At 57.4% G+C, this 20,051-nt stretch overlaps 1 protein-coding gene and 1 long non-coding RNA gene across 12 annotated transcripts in view; one reads left to right on the top strand and one right to left on the bottom strand.

The window, feature by feature from the left end:
- Positions 1-20,051, bottom strand: part of CCM2 (CCM2 scaffold protein) — a 45,207-nt gene that overhangs the window by 12,353 nt on the left and 12,803 nt on the right. For 3 of the 11 annotated variants that reach the window (XM_078059894.1, XM_078059895.1, XM_078059896.1), the window contains exons 1-3: positions 11,715-11,890; positions 10,851-11,085; positions 8,822-8,995 (exon numbers count right to left, since the gene is read on the bottom strand). The exons of 1 other annotated variant lie outside the window; for it this stretch is intronic. In XM_078059894.1, the coding sequence (XP_077916020.1) occupies positions 8,822-8,995; positions 10,851-11,085; positions 11,715-11,875 (570 nt within the window). In that variant the 5' untranslated portion in view covers positions 11,876-11,890. Of the gene's footprint in view, positions 1-8,821; positions 8,996-10,850; positions 11,086-11,714; positions 11,891-13,150; positions 13,288-13,396; positions 13,731-20,051 lie in introns of those variants that run through there. 7 more of the 11 variants (XM_036085242.2, XM_036085240.2, XM_078059897.1 and 4 more) reach the window with 7 other exon arrangements.
- Positions 1,740-3,340, top strand: LOC144379707 (uncharacterized). Its single transcript, XR_013443045.1, has 2 exons — positions 1,740-1,970; positions 3,188-3,340. It is a non-coding gene; the product is annotated as an uncharacterized LOC144379707 (long non-coding RNA).

Here is a 20,051-nt window from a genome sequence, read left to right as displayed (position 1 = left end):
ACTGTCCGTGTGGGCTGGGCAGCCCTGCAGGAGACATACACTCATTCTGAAAAGTTTTCTATTTCATCTTCTCTAAGTTGGGGGCTGGGCAGAAGGAATAAAGCTAAACTGTGCATTGGTTTCCCCACCCTCTCTAGGGCTGGGAATCTCCCTCTGAAAGAGCAGTTTGAGAATAAATAAGCAGCACACGTAAGCACTGGCTCATACTTAGCTTCTCACCAATAAACATTCCAGAACGTTTCCACAGAGTGGCAGCTGGCCAGTGCCTTTCCATCTGCTTCCTATGCGCATGTGTAAACCAAATGCAAATGCCTCTTTACATTGATCAATATTAAATTTCATCTATTCTCACATTTCCTGATTTCAAAACTTACTACAAAGCCATAATAACCAAACAATATGGTACTGGTATAAGGAAAAACATACAGACTGATGGAATAGAACACAGTCCAGAAAGAAACCCTCACATACATGGTCAGTTGATTTTTGACAAGGCAGCAAAGACCATCAATAGGGAAAGGACAGTCTTTTCAACAAATGGTGCTGGGAAAACTAGAGTTCCACACAGAGAAGAATGAAGTTGGTCTCTTACCTCACACCACATACAAAAATTAATTCAAATGGATCAAACACCTAAATGTAAGACCTAAAGCTCTAAGAGTCTTAGAAGAAAACAGAGAAACAACTTCATGACAGTGGATTTGGCAATGATTTCTTGGTTATGACACCAAAAGCACAGGCAATAAAAGAAAACAGATAAATTGGACCTCACCAAAATTAAAAACATTTGTGCATCAAAGACCATAATCAATAAAGTGGGATGACAACCAACCAATGGGAGCCGGTATTTGCAACCTTACGTCTGATAAGCAGTTAATATCCAGAATATATAAAGAACTCCTATAACTCAATAACCAAAAAACTACACAACCTGTTTAAAAAATAGGCAAAGGACTTAAAACAGACATTTTTCTGAAGAAAATATATAGATGGCCAATAAGCACATGAAAAGATGCTCAACATCACTAGTCATTAGGGAGATGCAAATCAAAGCCACAATGAGAGACTACTTCACACACCCATTCCGATGGCTCCCATCAAAACAGAAAATAAGGGGCGCCTGGGTGGCTCAGTCGTTAAGCGTCTGCCTTCGGCTCAGGTCATGATCCCGGGGTCCTGGGATCGAGCCCCGCATCGGGCTCCCTGCTCAGCGGGAAGCCTGCTTCTCCCTCTCCCACTCTCCCTGCTTGTGTTCCCTCTCTCGCTGTGTCTCTCTGTCAAATAAATAAATAAATCTTTAAAAAATAATAATAATAATAATAATAATGTGCTGGCGAGGACATGGAAGAAAGGGAAGCCTGGCGCACTGCTGGTGGGAGCGTGAAATGGTGTGGCTGCTGGGAAAACAGTGTGTTAATTCCTCAAAAACTGAAAAATAGGGGCGCCTGGGTGGCTCAGTCGTTGGGCGTCTGCCTTCGGCTCAGGTCATGGTCCCAGGGTCCTGGGATCGAGCCCCGCATCGAGCTCCCTGCTCCACAGGAAGCCTGCTTCTCCCTCTCCCACTCCCCCTGCTTGTGTTCCCTCTCTCACTGTATCTCTCTCTCCCAAATAAATAAATAAATAATCTTAAAAAAAAAAAACAACAACTGAAAAATAGAATCACTGTATGACCCAGCAATTCCACTTCCGGGTAGACATCTAAAAAAACTGAAAGCAGCATCTCAAAGAAATCACCCACACTCACAGCAGTGTCATTCCTAATAACCAGAACACGGAAGCAACCCGGTGTCCATCGACGGATGAGGGGCAACACCAACTGTGGTCCATCCACACAGTGGAACGTGACTCAGCCTTCAAACGGGAAGGGAACCCTGCAGTGTGCCACGGCACGGATGGACCTTGAGGACATTACACAAGTGAAATGAGCCTGTCGCAAAAAGACAAATACTGTGTGGTTCCACTTATACGAGGTGAGTCGGGGGTTTATGTTGTTGTTTTTTTTTATTGTTGTTGTTGTTTTATTTTTGTGGAAGCACTTGCTTTTTAGAACTGCCAAAGTATATGTTCAGCAGCGTGCCCAGGTTTAAAGGTGTAAATGGGACAAAATAAATTGTGAAAGGAAGTGTAGTTGACTGAAAACTACAGCTGTAATAAGTCTTCCACTTTTTATAGGATTTTTGAGCACATAATTATGCGAATATTTTAATGTTTACTAATGTTTACAGTGGCATTGTGAATAAGTTTTCAGCGGGCTATCTTATCCCTTGACAAAAATATTTTGTCTTTTTCCTATGTAATTTCAGAGTGCTCAGACTCCTGCTAGAGCGGCGGCTGGCAGGGGCTGTGGGAGGGGGAGTTTTTGCGTTGGGAGAGCTTTGGGTTTACGAGGGGAAGAGACTTAGAGACGCAGGCGGATGGTGGTGACGCCTACCCAACAGCACGAATGTACTTAATGCTCCAGACTGTGCACTTCAAGACGGTGAAGATGGGAAACCTTGTTCCATGTATTGTCACAAGGAAGCGAGGGGCGCCTGGCTGGCTCAGGTGGCTGAGCCTCCGACTCGATCTCAGCTCAGGTCTTGATCTCAGGGTCACGAGTTCAAGCCCCAGGCTGGGCTCCACGCTGGGCGTGGACCTACCTGACGACGACAGTAAAGCTAAAGCAGAGACTGAACGGACACTCGTGCCCCCACAGTCACAGGAGCGTGTTCACAACAGTCAAAAACTACGGAACCAGCGCCACGTCAGTGATGGACGAACGGGTCAGTGAAACGGGGGTGTGTATACACCAGAGTCGTGCTCAGTGTTAAAAAGAAAGTTCCAGCACCTGCTGCAACACGGCCACACCAGGGGGACGCGAAGCTGAGTGCAAGGAGCCGGTCACAGAGGGACACTCCGCGTGACTCCGCGTGCACGAGGTCCCCAGAGCGGTCAGATCCACAGAGAGACCAGAGTGGGCGGCGGGGGACGGCGGGGGCTGGGGTTTCAAGGGGACAGAGCTTCCGTTCGGGGAGATGAGAACGTCCTAGACACGGACGGTGGAGGCCGCACAACAACGTGAGTGTGCTTAATGCCACGGAACCGCACACTTAAACGTGGTCAAAATGGGTTAAAATGACAAATTTTGTCATGTGTATATATATATATTTTTTTTTTTTTTTTAATATTTTATTTATTCATTTGACAGAGTGACAGCAGACGAGCAGGGGGAGCGGCAGAGGCAGAGGGAGAAGCAGACTCCCCGCCGGCCAGGGAGCCCGATGCAGGTCATGACCTGAGCTGAAGCCACCGAGGCGCCCCTGTCGTGTATATTTTGCCGCAATAAAAAAGTATCTTATTAGCTTTCCTCAATAATTTCATTTGCTCACAACTTTTTGAATCCTAGGCAGCACGCTCCTGTCTGTGAACGGTGCTTGGCGGCAACGACAGTGCCCCGGTGCGCATGCGCAGGACTGCCCCGGTGCGCATGCGCAGGACTGCCCGGGGACTGCCCCCGCCGCGTGGCCTGGGGGGGTGATGTCACCCGTCACCCGTCTCCTCCTTATCTCTTAGCGCCACCGGGCTGCAAACCCAGCTGGCACATCTCCGGAGAGGATCCTACTTCCTTCATAGGAAGGCGAGCCGCCATTCATTTGAGATTTGCTTCACAGTAACATAATTCTCGGTAAAACAACATTTTCACTGCAGCTGTCATCCTCGTTCCAAATCCAGATGGGACAAGGTGTGCCTGCTGGACAGGGCTTACCATTCCTGTCCCATCGTCCTGCAAGGTCCCCTTCGAGGTCAGCGGCTGGCCCACACCCAGCGCGGGGGACAAGGCGCGGGGCGCCGGGCCGAGCAGCGGATCCCAGCCCGTCAAGGGCACGGCTACAGGGGAGAACGTGACGGAGCGTGAGAGGCCCCGAGGGGCGCGTGACCAGCAGTCACACCTGTCAACGCCCCGGCATCGGCGAGGTGGGAGATGAGGCCGCCAGACCGTCTCAGGCACCACCCACCCCGCTGCCCTCCCGCCGCCCTCCGGGGACCACAGCCGGCGCCCAGGCCGCTGGCGAGCTCACGCTCCAGCTCCGGACACAGGAAGTGCTTCCAAAAACCACTGCTGACGGGACACAACGGAAGTCCGTTTTTATACTGAGCCCAAGGTGGCCCCCCGACAACGTCCACCCACACTGGCCTCGGTCGGCAAGATCCCCGCAGCAGAGCGGGGCCTGACGGAAGGAAGGGCAGGATTTTCACACGGGGTCGGGGACACCAGGGCGGGTGCACGACTTCTCAACACGCCAGGCCTGCCCAAGTGGCCCAGCCCCACTTGCTGGGCGACAGACCACACACACACACACACACACACACACACACACACACCGTGGCAAACTGTGGGAGAAGGCTTGGAAAGGCTCAGAGGTGGGCCCACCCGTGTAAGACGGGGAACCCCACGCCGCGGCTCCCCCTGCTCCCTGGGAGGGCCGGGAAGACACCCTGCTCTGGAGGACAAGCAGCTCCGAGAAGGTGCAGCTGACGGCAGGAGACGCTCACAGAACTGGGAGCGAGCGGACAACAGGACCCGGGGAGCAGCGCCAGGCAGTTGGCAGGAGCCGCAGGAGTGGCCGCGGAGGGGCAGTGGGGTGTGGCCTGCGGGGGCCACGGAGCCCACGGGAGCCACCTACTGCACACACGAGGACGCCGCCCAGCGCACGGCTCGGGCATAAAGGATCGATCCCTGACACGGGTCCCAGCCGCAGAAATGTGGCTGAAGGAGAGACGGAGCCCCAGGAGAAGGCACCTGCAGTTCCCCGGGCAGACACGCTGCAGAGATGCCCCCAGGGCCCCTGGAGGGAGGCTTGGAGACGGTGCCAGCACCCTGGGACCTGGACGGCCCACGAGGTCCTGCCGGGGCGGGGGCGTAGGGGCCAGGCCCAGATGTGCGCACGGCGCGTCCTCGGCAGCCAGACCCACGTCCCCCATGTAACAGGAGCAGGCGTGCTTAGCAGCCTCCAGAATGCGGGACCTACTGCCGTACGCAAGGCCACGTGGCAGCCCCTGAAACTCATCCCGCTGCTGCCCCTGGCCACGGTTCCGAAGCAGGAACAGCGTCACTGCCAGTGGCCACAGCAGAGATGCGAGCTGCCCTCCAACACTCATGTGGCGCGGGGACAGCGGGCTCCACCTCATGCCCAGCCTGGCTCTGCAGAACTGGTGGGCCGGGGCCGTGGCCTGCGTGAGGGAGCTAGACAGATTCTTTGTGAGAGAAGGTGAGCTCATGGGACAAACACATTCCTCTCCAAAGCCGCCAGGAGCCACTCCCATCCACCATCCGGGATGGAGCAAAGCACAGTCACGGTCCTACCCCAGAGCCGCGGGACCCCCCCGTTGGCTCAGCCTATGCGCAGCTGATGGAAGGCGGAGGCCAAGCTGGGCTCACCTAGCTGGGAACAGGCCAATGCACACAGTCCCTGTCCCAGGGGCAGACTCTGCGGTCCCCAAAAGGCGCCGTCCCTCGAGGGGGCCAACCAGGCTCTGGGTGGCCGGTCAGCCCCGCTCTTTCCTGGTGAGGACGGATGCATACTCCAGGAAGGGGTTCGCCTGTCCCGCCCGCAGCGTCTCGGCCAGCTCCAGTCCATCCCAAGTGAATCTTTGCACATACGGGTGTGGAGCGTGGGCTGAGGGTCACGTTTCCTCTGCGGTGCCCAGCAGCTCCGGCACCGTGCTGAGACCGTCCTTCCCGTCAACGCTGCGTCTGCACCTTCGTCAGAATCCAGCGGGGCATGTCAGTGTGGGTCGTCTGCCGATACCGCGTGGGAGCAGACGGCCTGGCTCCTCTCGTTTCCTCTTCGGCGATTCTGCTTCTTCTCCCTTTCCATATACATTTTAGAGTCATCTTCGGATCTACAAGAAACTCGCTGGGATTTTGATAAGGATTGCATCGAGCGGCGCGTGGGCCTGGGGATACGTGACACACTGACCTGGTTGAGTCCCCCACCCGCCAATGCGGCAGGTCCCCAACATGCAGATCTGTGCTTCCCTGCGCCCCTACTATGTGCTCGGGAAATCCCATACACGTCTGGTTCCATTTGTACCTGTCTTTCTGTTTCTGAAGTAACTGTAAATGGTATTTCATTTTTAATTTTGGTGCCCACTTTGGACGCGTATCGTGGCTCATACACACATCCTGTCTTCCTGAGTTTTTCCATCATGAATGGGTGTTGTTTGTTTTTTCTGCATCAACTGATAGGACCCCTTGAGATTTCTACCTCGGCCTGTCGATGCGATGGCTCCCTCTTGGGATCCCGAGCCAGCCCCACGCCCCTTCAGAGTAAGTCGCCCCTTCTCTTTCCAGGAGAGACTGTAGCCCTGGCATCCATTCCCTGGACACGGGAGGGAATCCTCCAGGGAGAGCAGGCGGGCCTGGAGATCCAGACGAGAGCCGGAGTGTCCTCAGTAGTCACAGAGCGATCCAAGCCAGCCGTGCCAGCCCTCCGGACATGATGGGGCGGGGGGGACTCCGGGGGAGCTGGTGCGCGTGCTAGCTGGCCCTACGGAGGCCGGCACCCCCTTCTGCCTGTGGATGAAGCGCTCTCCTCACCGTTCTCCAGACCTTCCGGCCCTGTTCTTGACAAGTTTCACGGTGACACATCGGTGTGGACTGCTCCGGGTTCGCCCTGCTTGCGGTACACTCCACTTCTTAAATCGCTACGTTTGTCTTTTGCCAAATGAGTGACATCTCGGACACGACTCCCTGGAACAGTTTCTCGGCCCCTCCGGCCAGGACTCCGACGACGCAAGCGCTGGAAAGCGCTCTCTGGTCCCATGGCTGCCGCCAAGGGGGCTCCTCTGTCCCGCGGGTCATGGCAGGCATTCTGGCTCCCCTGGGACCCCACGGACACCCCAGTCCCACCCGGGTTCATCAGGGGAGAAAGTCCCTGCTCCCGGCCTGGCCTCCTCCGGGGTGGGCGCTGGCCGCCGCTCGGCCTTGGCTGGCACCCCTTTGCTGGTCTTTCGTCCAGACGGAGTGGCTTTCACTGGGGTCTGTCCACGCCTGTCTGTGCTTCTGTGTTGCCGGCCTCTTCGACTCCACGCCTGGGATACATGAGGACAAAGGGAAGCTGGGGGCCTCAGCTGGGGCCTCACCTGGGCCCCCAGGTCCCTGTGGGTCTGCATTGCAGAGGAGCTCGAGGTCGCTGCATGCGCAACATCCAGGATTGCAGCTGTGCCAAGAAAGAGGCCCAGGGAGAGGCACGTACGTGCACCCCACCTTCTGGAAGCAGAAATCCCCAACTTTTACCTTTCGGGGCTTAATAGGGGCCACCTTCTCCCGCACCTGCCCTGTCCTCAGGCACGGCTCTGACTCTCCCCGGTTCTTCCCCAGCCCCTACCCAAACACATAAAAAACATCCTGTCCCCTCTCCCACAGGCACTCGGGCCCAGTCCTGAGTCTCGCCAGGGCCTGGGCTCTTCCGCCGTGCCCGGAATCCTCCTGGCTCCTTTCTGGGTGGAACCCTGGCCCTGGACCCACGTGTCCGCCTTCGTGGTGTGTCCCATGCTGTGAGGCAGCATGTCCTCCGGTGGCTCCCTCAGAACAGGGTCGGCCTGGTCACCGTGGCGGGACCCCTTCATCCTGCGAGGTCACGCTCTGCAACAGGTCCCGCATCACCGCCCGGAGGCCGCCTCTCCTCCTCCACCCCTGCGGGGCCTCCGGGGTCGACCCTACAATCTCCTTTTGCTCTTTCTGTCTCCCGCTAATTCCCTCTCTCTTCACCTTCCGGTCATTCTTTCTGGGTGCCTTTCCTGACTTTTGTTCAACCCCTGTAACGAACGCTTTAAGACACACACGGACGTACCTCTCGTTCCAAAAGCCCCGTCTGCAGCTCTTTATTTAGAAGTGGAGCCTGTCACCTCAGAGTTCACGGTGTTTGCTCTTACCTCTCCAAGGACGTTACATTCACACACCCCCCGTTTCCTGCGTGGCTGCGGCCACATTCACACTTGCCTCTCGTGTTTGCCGTGGGCTCTATGTCCTTGGACGTGTATGAATCCGCGCTGCCCCTGACAGAAGCCACGCGCACGGGCAGGGTCACCGGCCGCAGCTGCGCTCAGGCTGGTGGGCAGTAACCCCGGCTTCCCCCTGAAGGCACCCTGGGGACCCGCGTGCGGGCAGGCGTTCTGGAAGCTCGGCAGGGAGAGGGGCGGGGGACTCTCCACTCCGTACACGGGCTTCATGTGGTCTTCACTTGGGGTCGCTCCAACCCTCCTCTGTGCCAAGTGTCCCCACGCCTGAGCCTCCCCAGTCCCCCGTCTCTGCCAGGGACACCACCCACCTCCCCTGTCACCTGATGGCCAGGCGAGAGCAGAAACCCCTCCAAGGACACCAACCACCCCACACCCTCCCCGGCCGGGGGTCGGGCTGGACCACTGCATCCTCTGAGAGCCCTCGGTCCCGGCTGGCTCCGTGAACTCCGCTCCCCCACCTTCCCCGGCGCCCCCTCCAAGTGCAGGCACCACGCTCCTGACGGACCCCCCCCGACCTCGAGGCCGCAGCCCCTCGCCCTGGCTCATTTTCACCCAGCGTGTTTGGGGGCCGCGTGCGCCACGCTTACCCGCAGGTGCCTGCGCACAGGACTGGACAGGGTTTGGGAGACCCGCGCCCTCGGCCGTGACCACAAACGCGGAACACAAACACACGCCCGCCCTCGAGAGAAAGGAGGCGGCTGCTCCCATAGAAAGAGCTGGAAATGGGGCCAGCAGACAGGAGCGCGGAGCGTGAGCGGTCACCCGCCCCAGCAGCGCCGGCATGTGGGCGGGCGGCGCATCGAGCGGCCGGACTTACCTTCACCTCCTTCTCGATGTAGTCGCTCAGCAGTCTGTCGGGCTCCACGCGCTCGGGCAGGGACAGCGCCACAGTGTGCAGAGGGCGCCGCTCTGTCACCTTCTCATGCGCTTTCTTATCTCTACTCTTTTCACCTTTTAGGAATACTCGTTTAAACGGCGACACAATTCCAGGCTGCAGGCAGAAACGGCAAGGGTTGGAGGTCGTTATTCACGAAGGCTCCGGGGGCCCCCACGGCGCACAAGCCAAAGTGGCCGAGCCACCACCACGGTCCCCATGCAAAGGGGCTGCGCGTGCGGCCCGGGGAGGACGGTACCGAGAATGCCGCTGGGGCTGGGGGAGGGGCCGGTGCCGCCTCGGGGCCGTGGAGTGGGGGGCCGCTCCGAAGGGCAAGGGCGCGCTCTCCGGGCGAGTAATCTCGCGGCTCAGGGGAGGGCAGGACGGGGGAGAATCCCCCCAGAAGACAGCAACGTAGCGCCAGCCCAGCCCCTGGCTCCAGCAGGTCCCCTCGCTCCAGGAGCCCGGGGCAGGCACCGCGGCCCCAACAGAGGATGCAGCTCAGCAGCCGAGAGCCCAGCTGCTCCCTGTGTCCACGCCTGCGCGCCGCGTGCCCTTCCCGCCGCCAGGGCCTCCCTGCCCCGGGGGCTGACCACACTGGGCGACGCGCACGAGGGAGGCTAATCCTCCCAGCAAAGCAAACCTACAGAGCGTGAGCCAGGGGGCCCAGGAGCGGGCCTGGTGCCCCTTCCCTGGGACCCTGCCAGGGAGCCCCTCACCCGCCGTGGTCACCGCACACCTGCTCGCGGACAGGTGCAGGCTCACTGCTTCCAGCCACCCCAAAGGAATCCAAACCAGAGAAAACGAGATGCCAACGCACGGCCTGGGCAGGGAACTACCACACAGGGACCCAAAGTCCCCCTCAGACCAAGGAGGCAGCCCACCTGCCCCGACGGCCCGGCGCCCGACCGTAGCCAGGACCCACAGGCTCGGCTCGGACCCACGCTCACAGGAACAACAGAGACGAGCTACGTACCTCTGTCACCGAACGGTCCTTACGAGTTTCTCCTGCGCATGGGGGGAGTTCAGCCGTAGGCCGAGTCCCGCACAAACCAGTGCCGTGACCTTTGAAGCCGTGAGGCTCCTCACCAACCCATCAGCCTCGCAGGCGGTGGGTAAACAGGTGCACTGACCCCCCACAAAGGCAGCCAAGGCCTCGGGGTCTCTCCCACCTGCACCCACCAGCACACTCTGCCCTTAAGCAGCTCCCCCGCCTGGGAGCACCCCTCCCTGACTTAGAGCACCCCTCCCCTCCCTGGAGCAGCACCCCACCCACACACCCCGGAGCACCTCCTGGTTCCCACTCCCACACCCCTCCATGGAGCCCCTCCAGGGTGAGTGGGCTAAGGCTGCCACCGAAGCTGGATGATGTCTCCACGGAGCTTCATTTACTTATCTCTCTACTCTTTATATTTCCAGTTTCCACCTCAGCAAGTTCTTTACGTAAGGATGAGAGCCCCTCCTGCCTACAGGTGCTCACGCTTCAGCTGAGACAAGATGCCCAGGGCCTCAGAGGCACACGGACGCACTGCAGAAGGAAGGGAGCGTCTCCGGGGAGCCTGCCCGCCCCTGGGGTCTGTCCAGGCTCCGTTCTCTTCAACCCCTGGGAGTTTCAGGCCTGCACAATTTAGGGGCGTGGCCAAGAGTGGGGGGTGCTCTGCGTGAAAGCCTGGGGCCTCAGAGCAGGTGGGCGCTATGTGCGGCACATGTGGGGAATGGTGGGAAACGGTCACCTGCAATCGGCCAAACACCTACAGGACATTTTAAGTTGAAAATGACCCTGGAAATGTGGTAAAGCGAACACCACGTTTCACCAGCCCTACCCCAGGCAGGCAGGCCACGCGGGACTGGGGCTGCCTCTCTGGCCCGCACCCCGGTCAGCAGGCCCATTCCTGACCCCCGCCTTCCGTACACGGCCCGGTGGGGACAGCCTCCGTGCGGAGCCCTGAATGCCCACGCCACCGGCTTTTACCTGAGTGGTGCACGAGCTTTCCCAGAAAGTGGAACACTGAAACCACTGGTAGAGGAACGGATCGCGGCAAAGCTGCCCCTTCCCACTGCCACCCGAGCTCGGGTCAGCGGCGAGTTCCCTGCCGGCCGCAGGACGCGGGGCCCTCCGCCTCTCCAGACACGCCGCGACCAAGAGGGCACCCGGCTTTGGGAACGGACGTCGCTCTTCAACGTGAAAATGTAAAGTGAGGTTCTGGCTAAGAAAACACATGGAGAGACAATTCAGAATATTCTGACCCAGAAGCAGTTCCCGAACACGATCACAGATCCTTTAATTTCTGGAATATTCTGCAGTTCAAGACGTCGAGTTTTAAAAGCGTTTCTAGTAGTGCCAGCGCCCCTTCTTCGCTCAACAGGAATTTTTACTGAGCGCTGATGTTCATCGTTATCACCAAAAGGATCTCATGATCCCTGACCCCAGAAGGCAAAGGATGAACTCAGCCCCCAGAAGGAGCACGATGCTGAGTACAATTTCCCTTCAAGAATGGAGCCCGGCACTGGGTGTGGCCTGGGGTCCACCTAAGCCTAAATCTGCTGTGAAGAGAAGGGACCCTGAGGGTCCAGGTCCGGGGCGGGGGCAGGGATGCGAGGCTTGTGTGGCATACAGAACACCTGCCGTTTCTGTAACCGAGGGGAACTTTCTGGACTGGCTTGGAAACGAGCCCTAGATCCTTACCTAGTCTTACAATATCTTCCATTCCGTGCTGAAACCACCTTTGAAGTTGGGGACCTAGAAGGTCGCTCTTAAACACTCAGTTCTGGCTGCTGAGCATTTCCCAGAGGAGGCCCTGACTTTGCAGGGCTGAAGCTCGGCTTCTCTGCTCACCTGGGGCGTCTGGGCTCTGAGCAAGTGTGTCTCCTACGTAAATTCTCGGAGGCTAACGTCTCTGCCGGAGCATCTAACTGACAACGAGCAATGCATCTCTGAAAGAACCAGCACAACCACTCATGGGGCTGTGGTCTCCACCTGAGACCAGAGTTAATCATGAGGGGACACACCAGCTGGCTGCATGTGCACAGCGCTAGGCTCGGCGGGCCCTGCACGAGTCCCCAGCAGCCAGGAGGCGAGGGACTGCGCAGAGCACCCTGAGCGCCTTGGTGCAGGTCCACACGTCCTCGAGGACTATCTTACCGATCCTTTAGTTAATACAAAACTGCCCCCAAACAAACACTTTCCAAGTGCAAGGCCGCGGGTGTCCTTAAGTCCAGCATTCAGCAAATGTCTAACAAGTGCGTGGCAGATGCCCGACCCTGAGGCTGCAACGTGAGGGAGCCTCCGTCCCTCCCCGGGGCCCGGCGGACGGGCAGCTGCACGCAGCGGTCAGGGCCGCGCAGGGCTGCGGTCAAGCCCGGGGGAGGCACCGAGGCCAGAGCGGCGGTCGGGCAAACAGCTCGCAGGCCCGTTGCGGCAGAAACCCGAGGCCGGGCAGCCAGCGGGCGCACTCGGCACCGTGGCACATCCTCTCCCTCGAGCTTCTAGCCACAGAGCACCTTCGTGTCACGCCCGTGCGGCAACACTGCCGACCTTTTCTTGTTTTTAAGACTTTTAAGTGTTCGCTACACCCCGTGCGGGGCTCGAACTCACAACCCCGACATCACGAGTCGCAGGCTCCTCCAACGGAGCAGCCAGGCGCCCCCAGACTCACCCCCAGGGCTCATCTTAATATCAACTAACTACCAGCATTCTCGGCTACGCGGGTCAACAGATGCGCTTTTAAAGAAATCTTCGGTACGAAGTGCCACCAACGGGAAAAGAACCTGTTTGAGGGGCTAGATGCCCAGGAGGAGCAGGACACAGCCCGCGCCCTCCAGCCTTCCACAGATTGCAAGGCCCCCACCTCAGGGCCCCCGACGGCTTGTGTGGGGGGCACGCGCACGGCGCCTTCTGTGGGGTCCTGGCACAGACAACATCCTGGGTGTGTGTCTACCAGTGCGGTGGGCTCTTTGTCTTCACCCTTTCCCTAAATCACATTCCTACTCAGATCCTGCGTCCTAACCACAAATCCACGTGAAACCTGCTCTTCCCCCGCAGATGGGACACCTAGGCCTCCTACTCCTTGGGTTAAGACGGGTGGGCCCTCCTCATCTGTTCACCGACCGCCACCAGCCACCGCTTCTCAGACCCGGAAGCCAGAGGGAACCCTCCTCCCCTCTTCCCAAAGCGGGGATCGTGGGCCTGGGCTACCCTGGCTCATGAACACACCCCCGACGGGCCCACACGCTCGTTCTGGCCGGCTCCTTCCCCGCTGGACTTGCACCTACCTCGTTCTCCATGGGGCACCCGCTGGAAAGTCTGAGGAGGAGCTCTGGTTCCTCCCCCTCTGCCGAAAGTTACTGTGCATTCTCCTCTGTTCACTTCTGATCTTGTTGAAAAATATGGTCAGATGTTAGCCCTCCCTCTGAAAAAAATATGTGAATGAACAGGAAGACCAGAAACCACAGCTTCCTTCTGCAAACCCCACTGAAGCTGTTTACCGTTTGTTAAAAAGGGTAAAAAACAGGCCGCACCTCCCACTGCTGGCCAAATCCAACGGCCGCGAGCACAAAAAGATCCGAGTAAAGCGCCGTGTGCTGGAGGTGGTCAGGAGCTCTCGTGCCCACGGCGGCCTCCCCGCATTTCTAGCCAGCGCTGTGTGGTCCGCTGAAGGACGTTATTCTGGAAGTCCAACCACTCTGCAACTCCACTGCTAACAGGAGTGACCAGGCAAACCCGGACCCCACCCGTGTGTGGTCACCTCTGCCCCACGCGCCCAGCTCAGGGCTGGGGCAGAGCGCGCCCGCGGAGCCCTCAGCCTGCAACAGCCTCTGTGCCCCCCGGGACTCCCGAGTTTGAGTTCCCCACGTGACACAGAAGAGCATGTTTCCGAGCAAGTTCCTTTCAACGTCTGTAGGGTCAAACCTCCCCATCTAGAAAGCAGAAGCTGGTGTGCTGATGGGGAGGCCTGACGTGGAATATTCCAGAACAGCCTGTCAACAGGAAAGGCTACGTAAGTGAGCGTCTGGTTCATCAGAGTGACCATGTGTGCTCACAGATCAACAGACTTAACAAGCACAACACAAGCCTGTTATTAGGATGAACCAAACCAAAGTGCTGGCATTTCAACAGATTTTTGCCCATAAAAATGGCCTTTTCACATGGTTCCACTTAAACTGTACTGAAGTTCAGTACTTCTGGACTGAGAAGACCGAGGGCTCCGAAGCAATCACCCCAATCGCCCCAAGGACGAGCACGCGCGTCACAGACACAGAAGGCACCGCAGGACGGGGAGGTGGCCCCAACCAGATGTGCTCAAATAAAGCCCGGCATCGACCAGACTGTCCCTTTATCTCCTGAGGGACTTGGGGCGGCACGTGCCCTGGGTGCGAACATCTCCTTCTTTCTCCAAGATACCCCGGTGCAGCAGGACCGGTGAGGGCCGGTGCAGAGCGGCCGCCAGGATGGGCACAACTACCAGACACCCCGGTGGCGCCCCAGCCAGGTGGCCTGCTTTCACAGATGCCACGGCTGCCCGCTGGGCGAGAAAGAGCAAGGCCAGCGAGCGCACAGGCAGACACCGCAGACCAGACACAGGGACGGACGCACGGCCCCTTGCAGGCGTCTCGGGAGGGCTGCCCCCAAACGCAGCGGTGACACCCAGCAAGCAAGGGTGTCGAGATGCAGAGGCCAGCAGAGAGCAGCCGCGACCACGGCTGAAACCAGTGACCGGGATGCAGCCCACAGCCGAGACCCCCTACAAACGGACATTCCAGCCAGTGTGCCAACAGCGCTCACTCTGAACCCCACTCAAACAACGCACCAGCCCCCAAGACAATTCCATCCCCCAGTCTCGGTAGGGCCATATCACAAGCAAACTGTCCTCGACGGTGATCACACTGTGCTCTTCGCCAGTGAAAACGTTGTGGAGGGCGCCCGGGTGGCTCAGTCGGTGAAAGGTCTGCCTTCCGCTCAGGTCAAGCTCCCGGGGTCCTGGGATCGAGTCCCGCATCGGGCTCCCTGCTCTGCGGGGAGTCTGCTTCTCTCTCTGCCCCTCACCCTGCTCTCGTGCTCTCTCTCGCTCACTTGCGCTCTCTCTCAAATAAATAAATAAATAAAATCTTTAAAAAAAAAATTGTTGTGGAAATGTGTTTCCTCTCTGCTTGAAGAATACCTACCAACATCCCTGATTTCACCTCTGGGCCCAGGAGACCTAACACAGTCACCACGTGGCCCTTTTCACGTGAAAAGTTGGCTCATCCCATCCTAGAACACAAAGCAAAACATGGAAAATAGGAAGATATGACAAATACTACAGGTCACAGAGGCTGGACCCATAAAGTCTGTTGGTGACCTGGGAGGGGACCAGAAGGGACACAAGCCCTGAAGACAGCGATGAAGGACGGGCTCTACAGACGGAAAAGCCCTCGTACCAAGGCCAACGGGGACAGATGGACTCCAGACACACAGACCCAGCCTCCTAAGACTGCAGGGCTCCAAGAGGGAACCGGAACAAGATCAGAGCAGCATCCCTGTAAAGCTCTGAGGGGAAATTATTTTGAACCTAGAAGTTAATATGAAGTCAAACTGTCCATCAAGTTCAAGCAAAATAATGTTACGTTCATATTTGAAGTGCCTTGGAATGTTTACACCTAAAACCTCGTTTTGAAAAACATACTAGAGGATGTACTACCAGCAAAAGTGTCCAGGAGAGAAAAAGATGTGGACTCCAGGGGACGGTGCAAGTGACCCAGACACACGATGACCTAATCACAGGGTGAGTCACGCACTGAGCCAACACAGCAATGGGTCCAAATTAAAATAGAACAGCAGGGGCGCCTGGGTGGCTCAGTCGTTAAGCGTCTGCCTTCGGCTCAGGTCATGATCTCGGGGTCCTGGGATCGAGCCCCGCATCGGGCTCCCTGCTCTGCGGGGAGTCTGCTTCTCCCTCTCCCTCTGCTGCTCCCCCTGCTTCTGCGCTCTCTCTCTGTCAAATAAATAAATAAAATCTTAAAAAAAAAAAAGAAAATTAACTAACAAAACTGACAAAAGATTAAAAAGAAAAAGAAGAAAATGAAGAGCAAGTGGGAGGATGAAGGTGGACATGAGTTCTGACCAGCAGTCTTAGTTCTCCACAGCTCACGACATTGCCAAAGACCCAGCACCCCAACTCCCCAAATAAAATAAGCTCAGCGCAAACCTACAAGAAACAGGTTGAGTGTTTCACTTGGAACCCCTGTGTCATCCCTCACCCACCACACATCCTCAGTTCAGTCAGAATAGCCAAGTTAAATGCTGCCTCCTTTCTCTCTGGTCACAGCTGTCAAAGTAACGCTGTGCCTTAACAGTCGCCGAAGGTGAACAGGAACGAACCACAGCCATCGCCTTGTGGATGCTCAGAAGGCCCCTCCTCTGGCCAGCAGTGGGGGACAGCTCAGGGAGGGAACAGCTCAGACCGGGGACAGCTCAGACCAGGGACAGCTCAGGTGAGGGACAGCTCAGGAAGGGAACAGCTCAGACCGGGGACAGCTCAGGCAGGGGACAGCTCACACCAGAGACAGCTCAGGCAGGGGACAGCTCAGACCAAGGATAGCTCAGGCAGGGGACAGCTCAGACCAGGGACAGCTCAGACCGGGGACAGCTCAGGTGGGGGACAGCTCAGACCGGGGACAGCTCAGGCAGGGGACAGCTCAGACCGGGGACAGCTCAGGCAGGGGACAGCTCAGACCGGGGACAGCTCACACCAGAGACAGCTCAGGCAGGGGACAGCTCAGACCAAGGATAGCTCAGGCAGGGGACAGCTCAGACCGGGGACAGCTCAGACCGGGAACAGCTCAGACCGGGGACAGCTCAGGTGAGGGACAGCTCAGAATGGGGATAGCTTAGGCAGGGGACAACTCAGACCGGGGACAGCTCAGATCAGGGACAGCTCAGGCAGGGGACAGCTCAGACCAGGGACAGCTCAGATGAGGAACAGCTCAGGCAGGGAACAGCTTGGGGGGCGGGGGGACAGCTCAGGCGGGGGAGGAGCTGCTTCTGGAGGAAAATGCTGTTTCCAGTCCTGCAGGCGCCGAGGGTGCTCACTGGTGCTTCTATCACTTACTCTCTTCAACCAGAGAGTAAGGACATAAGCTTTCTGTGTTGAAAAGACCTTAGGAGCTCAGAGTGACATTTCCAATTCAAATTTGGGATTACAAGGTTACGGATTACCCCCTTCGGTGTGCTCTGCCCTGAGTCCCATGCTGGGAGTCCGTGTGTAAGGATGCTAACCTAACTCACTGCCCCTGCATCCTACAACATACGGGACAGTCGCAGAATGACAATACCAGTCTTAGTACCAATATGGTTACTGAAAACAATTTGGGGCTTTTTGTACCTCTTGTCCTCCCCCAGTATCCCACAGGGGGTGTGCTGTCACATGTCTATGATTTCATAACTTGAAATAACTCTCCTCTAAGGGGTTATGCCTTTTTGTGGCTTTATACCATTTTTAATACATATTTTTAAGTGACGTTTTAAGAAGCTTTTATTCAGGGGCGCCTGGGTGGCTCAGTCGTTAAGCGTCTGCCTTCGGCTCAGGTCATGATCCCAGGGTCCTGGGATCGAGCCCCGCATTGGGCTCCCTGCTCGGCGGGAAGCCTGCTTCTCCCTCTCCCACTCCCCCTGCTTGTGCTCCCTCTCTTGCTGTCTCTCTCTGTGTCAAATAAATAAAAATTACAAAGAAAAAAAAAGCTTTAATTCAACTTGTAATATTATAGAACATGAGATGGTTGCACAGCCATGAGGCCTATGCTCAGAGGTCACACCCTCCTGGCCGCCAGGTAACCGTTTAAAAACTATCAGAGTGAGTACCTGCACATGCATGTCCTGGAGCCCACTCAAAGGGCTCGGGGACCCCTCTCTCCAGCTGCGCTGCCCAAAACCCACCGTGTGGGTGCGGCACGGCTTGGAGAACCTGCCGCCTGTACACGAAGTAGGGCCACAATGCACAAACCATGTCTTGTTCTTGCCAGTGTGTCCTTGGGGTAGGTCTTTGGAAGTGGGATGCTGGGTCAGTCAACGCACCAGGCGAGAAGCGGGATGCTGGGTCAGTCAACACACCAGGCGAGAAGCGGGATGCTGGGTCAGTCAACACACCAGGCAAGTCAGGCATTGCCCTTATGCCCTGTCCGGGGTTGTGCAGGCCCCTTCCCTCACGCCTGACCAACTCTGGGGTTTCTGCTGGCCTGGGGGAAGTGGGGGGGTGAACAGGTGGCCCCAAGTGATCTGAATTTGCATTTCTCTTTTATTCAAGAGTCTGACTTGCCTTTTCACATGTTTTTAAAAGCCATTTGTGTTTCTCTTTCTGCAAACCCTGTGTTCCCATCACTCGCCTGTTTTTCCCCTCAGCCCCTGGCTGTTGTTTTCCATTTTTTTTAGAAGCACCTTATTTAGGAGACATTTACCTTCTGTTTTTTAAGGTGCAAATAATGTTTTCTTGATTTGTCTTTTTACTTTGCTTATGTTTATGTGGTCAGGTCTTTTGGTCTTTTCTTTTATGGCTTAATTATTTTATTTAAATTTCGGAGCCCATTTGTTGCTCATCCTGGGGTACCTATTTTATCCTTTTTTGTATGGTGACCCTGTTACTCCACGCCACTCGCTAAGAATCAGATCTCTCCGCTCTCCTGCACACTCAGCTCCTTGCAGAGCAGGGCCTATTTCTGACTTTTCCCCTCTGTTCCCGCAGCTCATCACAGGACAACAGGGGCGCGGCCCCCCCCACCCATTCTAGGCTGCTTCTCGCGTCGCTCTTCTTTTTCACAGAAGTTTTCTGGCCATTCTTGCTTGCTCATAACTCAGGTGAGCTTCCACTCAAGTAGTCTGGCTCCAGAGAAGAGCCCGGTGACCTTTTCCTTGGGATCATAAATTAACTCGGGGGGGGGCGGGGACGGACACAGTCATGAGGCCACCAATCCCATCCAAACACAAGATGTCTCTCCACCTCTTCTAGCCCGTGTTTCTGTGTTTCAGGAGTTTGTCTCACAGACGTTTCAGGCGTTTCTGCTAACTCTAGCCCTAGAGCATGCACTTACCCTTGGGACCAGGACCTTCTCTTCTGTGATAGGCCAGAGCTCCACGGGACAGAGGGACAAGCAAAGCTGGCTGGAGGGGCTGCTGACAGGTGGGCAGGGGACATGGCAGCCGAGCCAGAGCCCAGCCTGGGGTGCAGGAACTGAGGGGTGGGGGCGGCCCCCATGCTACCCCCACCCTGCGTGTTCCTATCCAGACAAGAACGCAGGCTGTGGTGCGTCTGGACTTGCTGTTTCCATCAGCACAAGTAACGGGAAGAGAAGCGCCAGGGCATCGAGTGCACGGCTGAGAGTGGCTGGCACCCTAAAGGGGCCCAGATGCACGACTGAGCCCAGGTCTGGGCCCGAGGTCCCACCCGGCCAGAGGCCACTGGTGCACGGAGTCTGGAACAGGAGGGCTGCTGGCCCCACGGCGCCTGGCACGGTCCGCCGCCTCGGACACCGCCAGGCCTCCTGAAGGAAGCTGTGCCCTTGGAGGAGAAGCCGGAAATCAGCTGGCCTGCACCCAGCCACGGTGCCCCGTCTGAACTCCATCGGCCACACAAAGCCAGCACGTGCCGAGCCATGGTGGCCTCCCTGCTGGTGGGAGTCGTGGCAGACTGATGGCTCCCAGAGAAGCACCTGCAAGGGTCACCTGTCCTTTCTGCACACCTGCGCAGGGCAAGTGGGACAGGGCAGAGTCTAAAGCCCGCTGGGAGCCATCGGGACAGCACCACGGAGAGCCCAGCACATGCACGCCCCACAGCCACCGACAGGAGAGGACGCCCACACCTCACAACCTCTCGGGGTACGCTGTGTCCACGGCTGGGCGTTCGGCTACCTCCTCCCAGGGCGGCCAGACGCCTGCAGACACCTCTACAGAAGCACGTCGGGCAGCAGTGAGGCCGAGCCCCCGCTACGCCGGGTGCCTGTGACCAGCCTCACAGCTGCCAGGAGCTCTAACGCCAGCCCTGCAGCCCAGGCCTGCCCAGCACCTACCCCCTTCCAACCTTCTGACCCCAGAGCTTGCCCCACTAGCGTCCCCCGCCGCTTCGAGCCAAACACGCAGAAACCAACAGGGGGAGCAAGCTGAGGGGAAGGAGCACCCACAGAGGGAACGGGATGAGGGGGAGGCGTG

The sequence above is a fragment of the Halichoerus grypus genome, chromosome 12, assembly GCF_964656455.1.
Source record: "Halichoerus grypus chromosome 12, mHalGry1.hap1.1, whole genome shotgun sequence".
Classification (NCBI taxonomy): domain Eukaryota; kingdom Metazoa; phylum Chordata; class Mammalia; order Carnivora; family Phocidae; genus Halichoerus; species Halichoerus grypus.
This window is presented reverse-complemented; position numbering and strand designations above follow the sequence as displayed.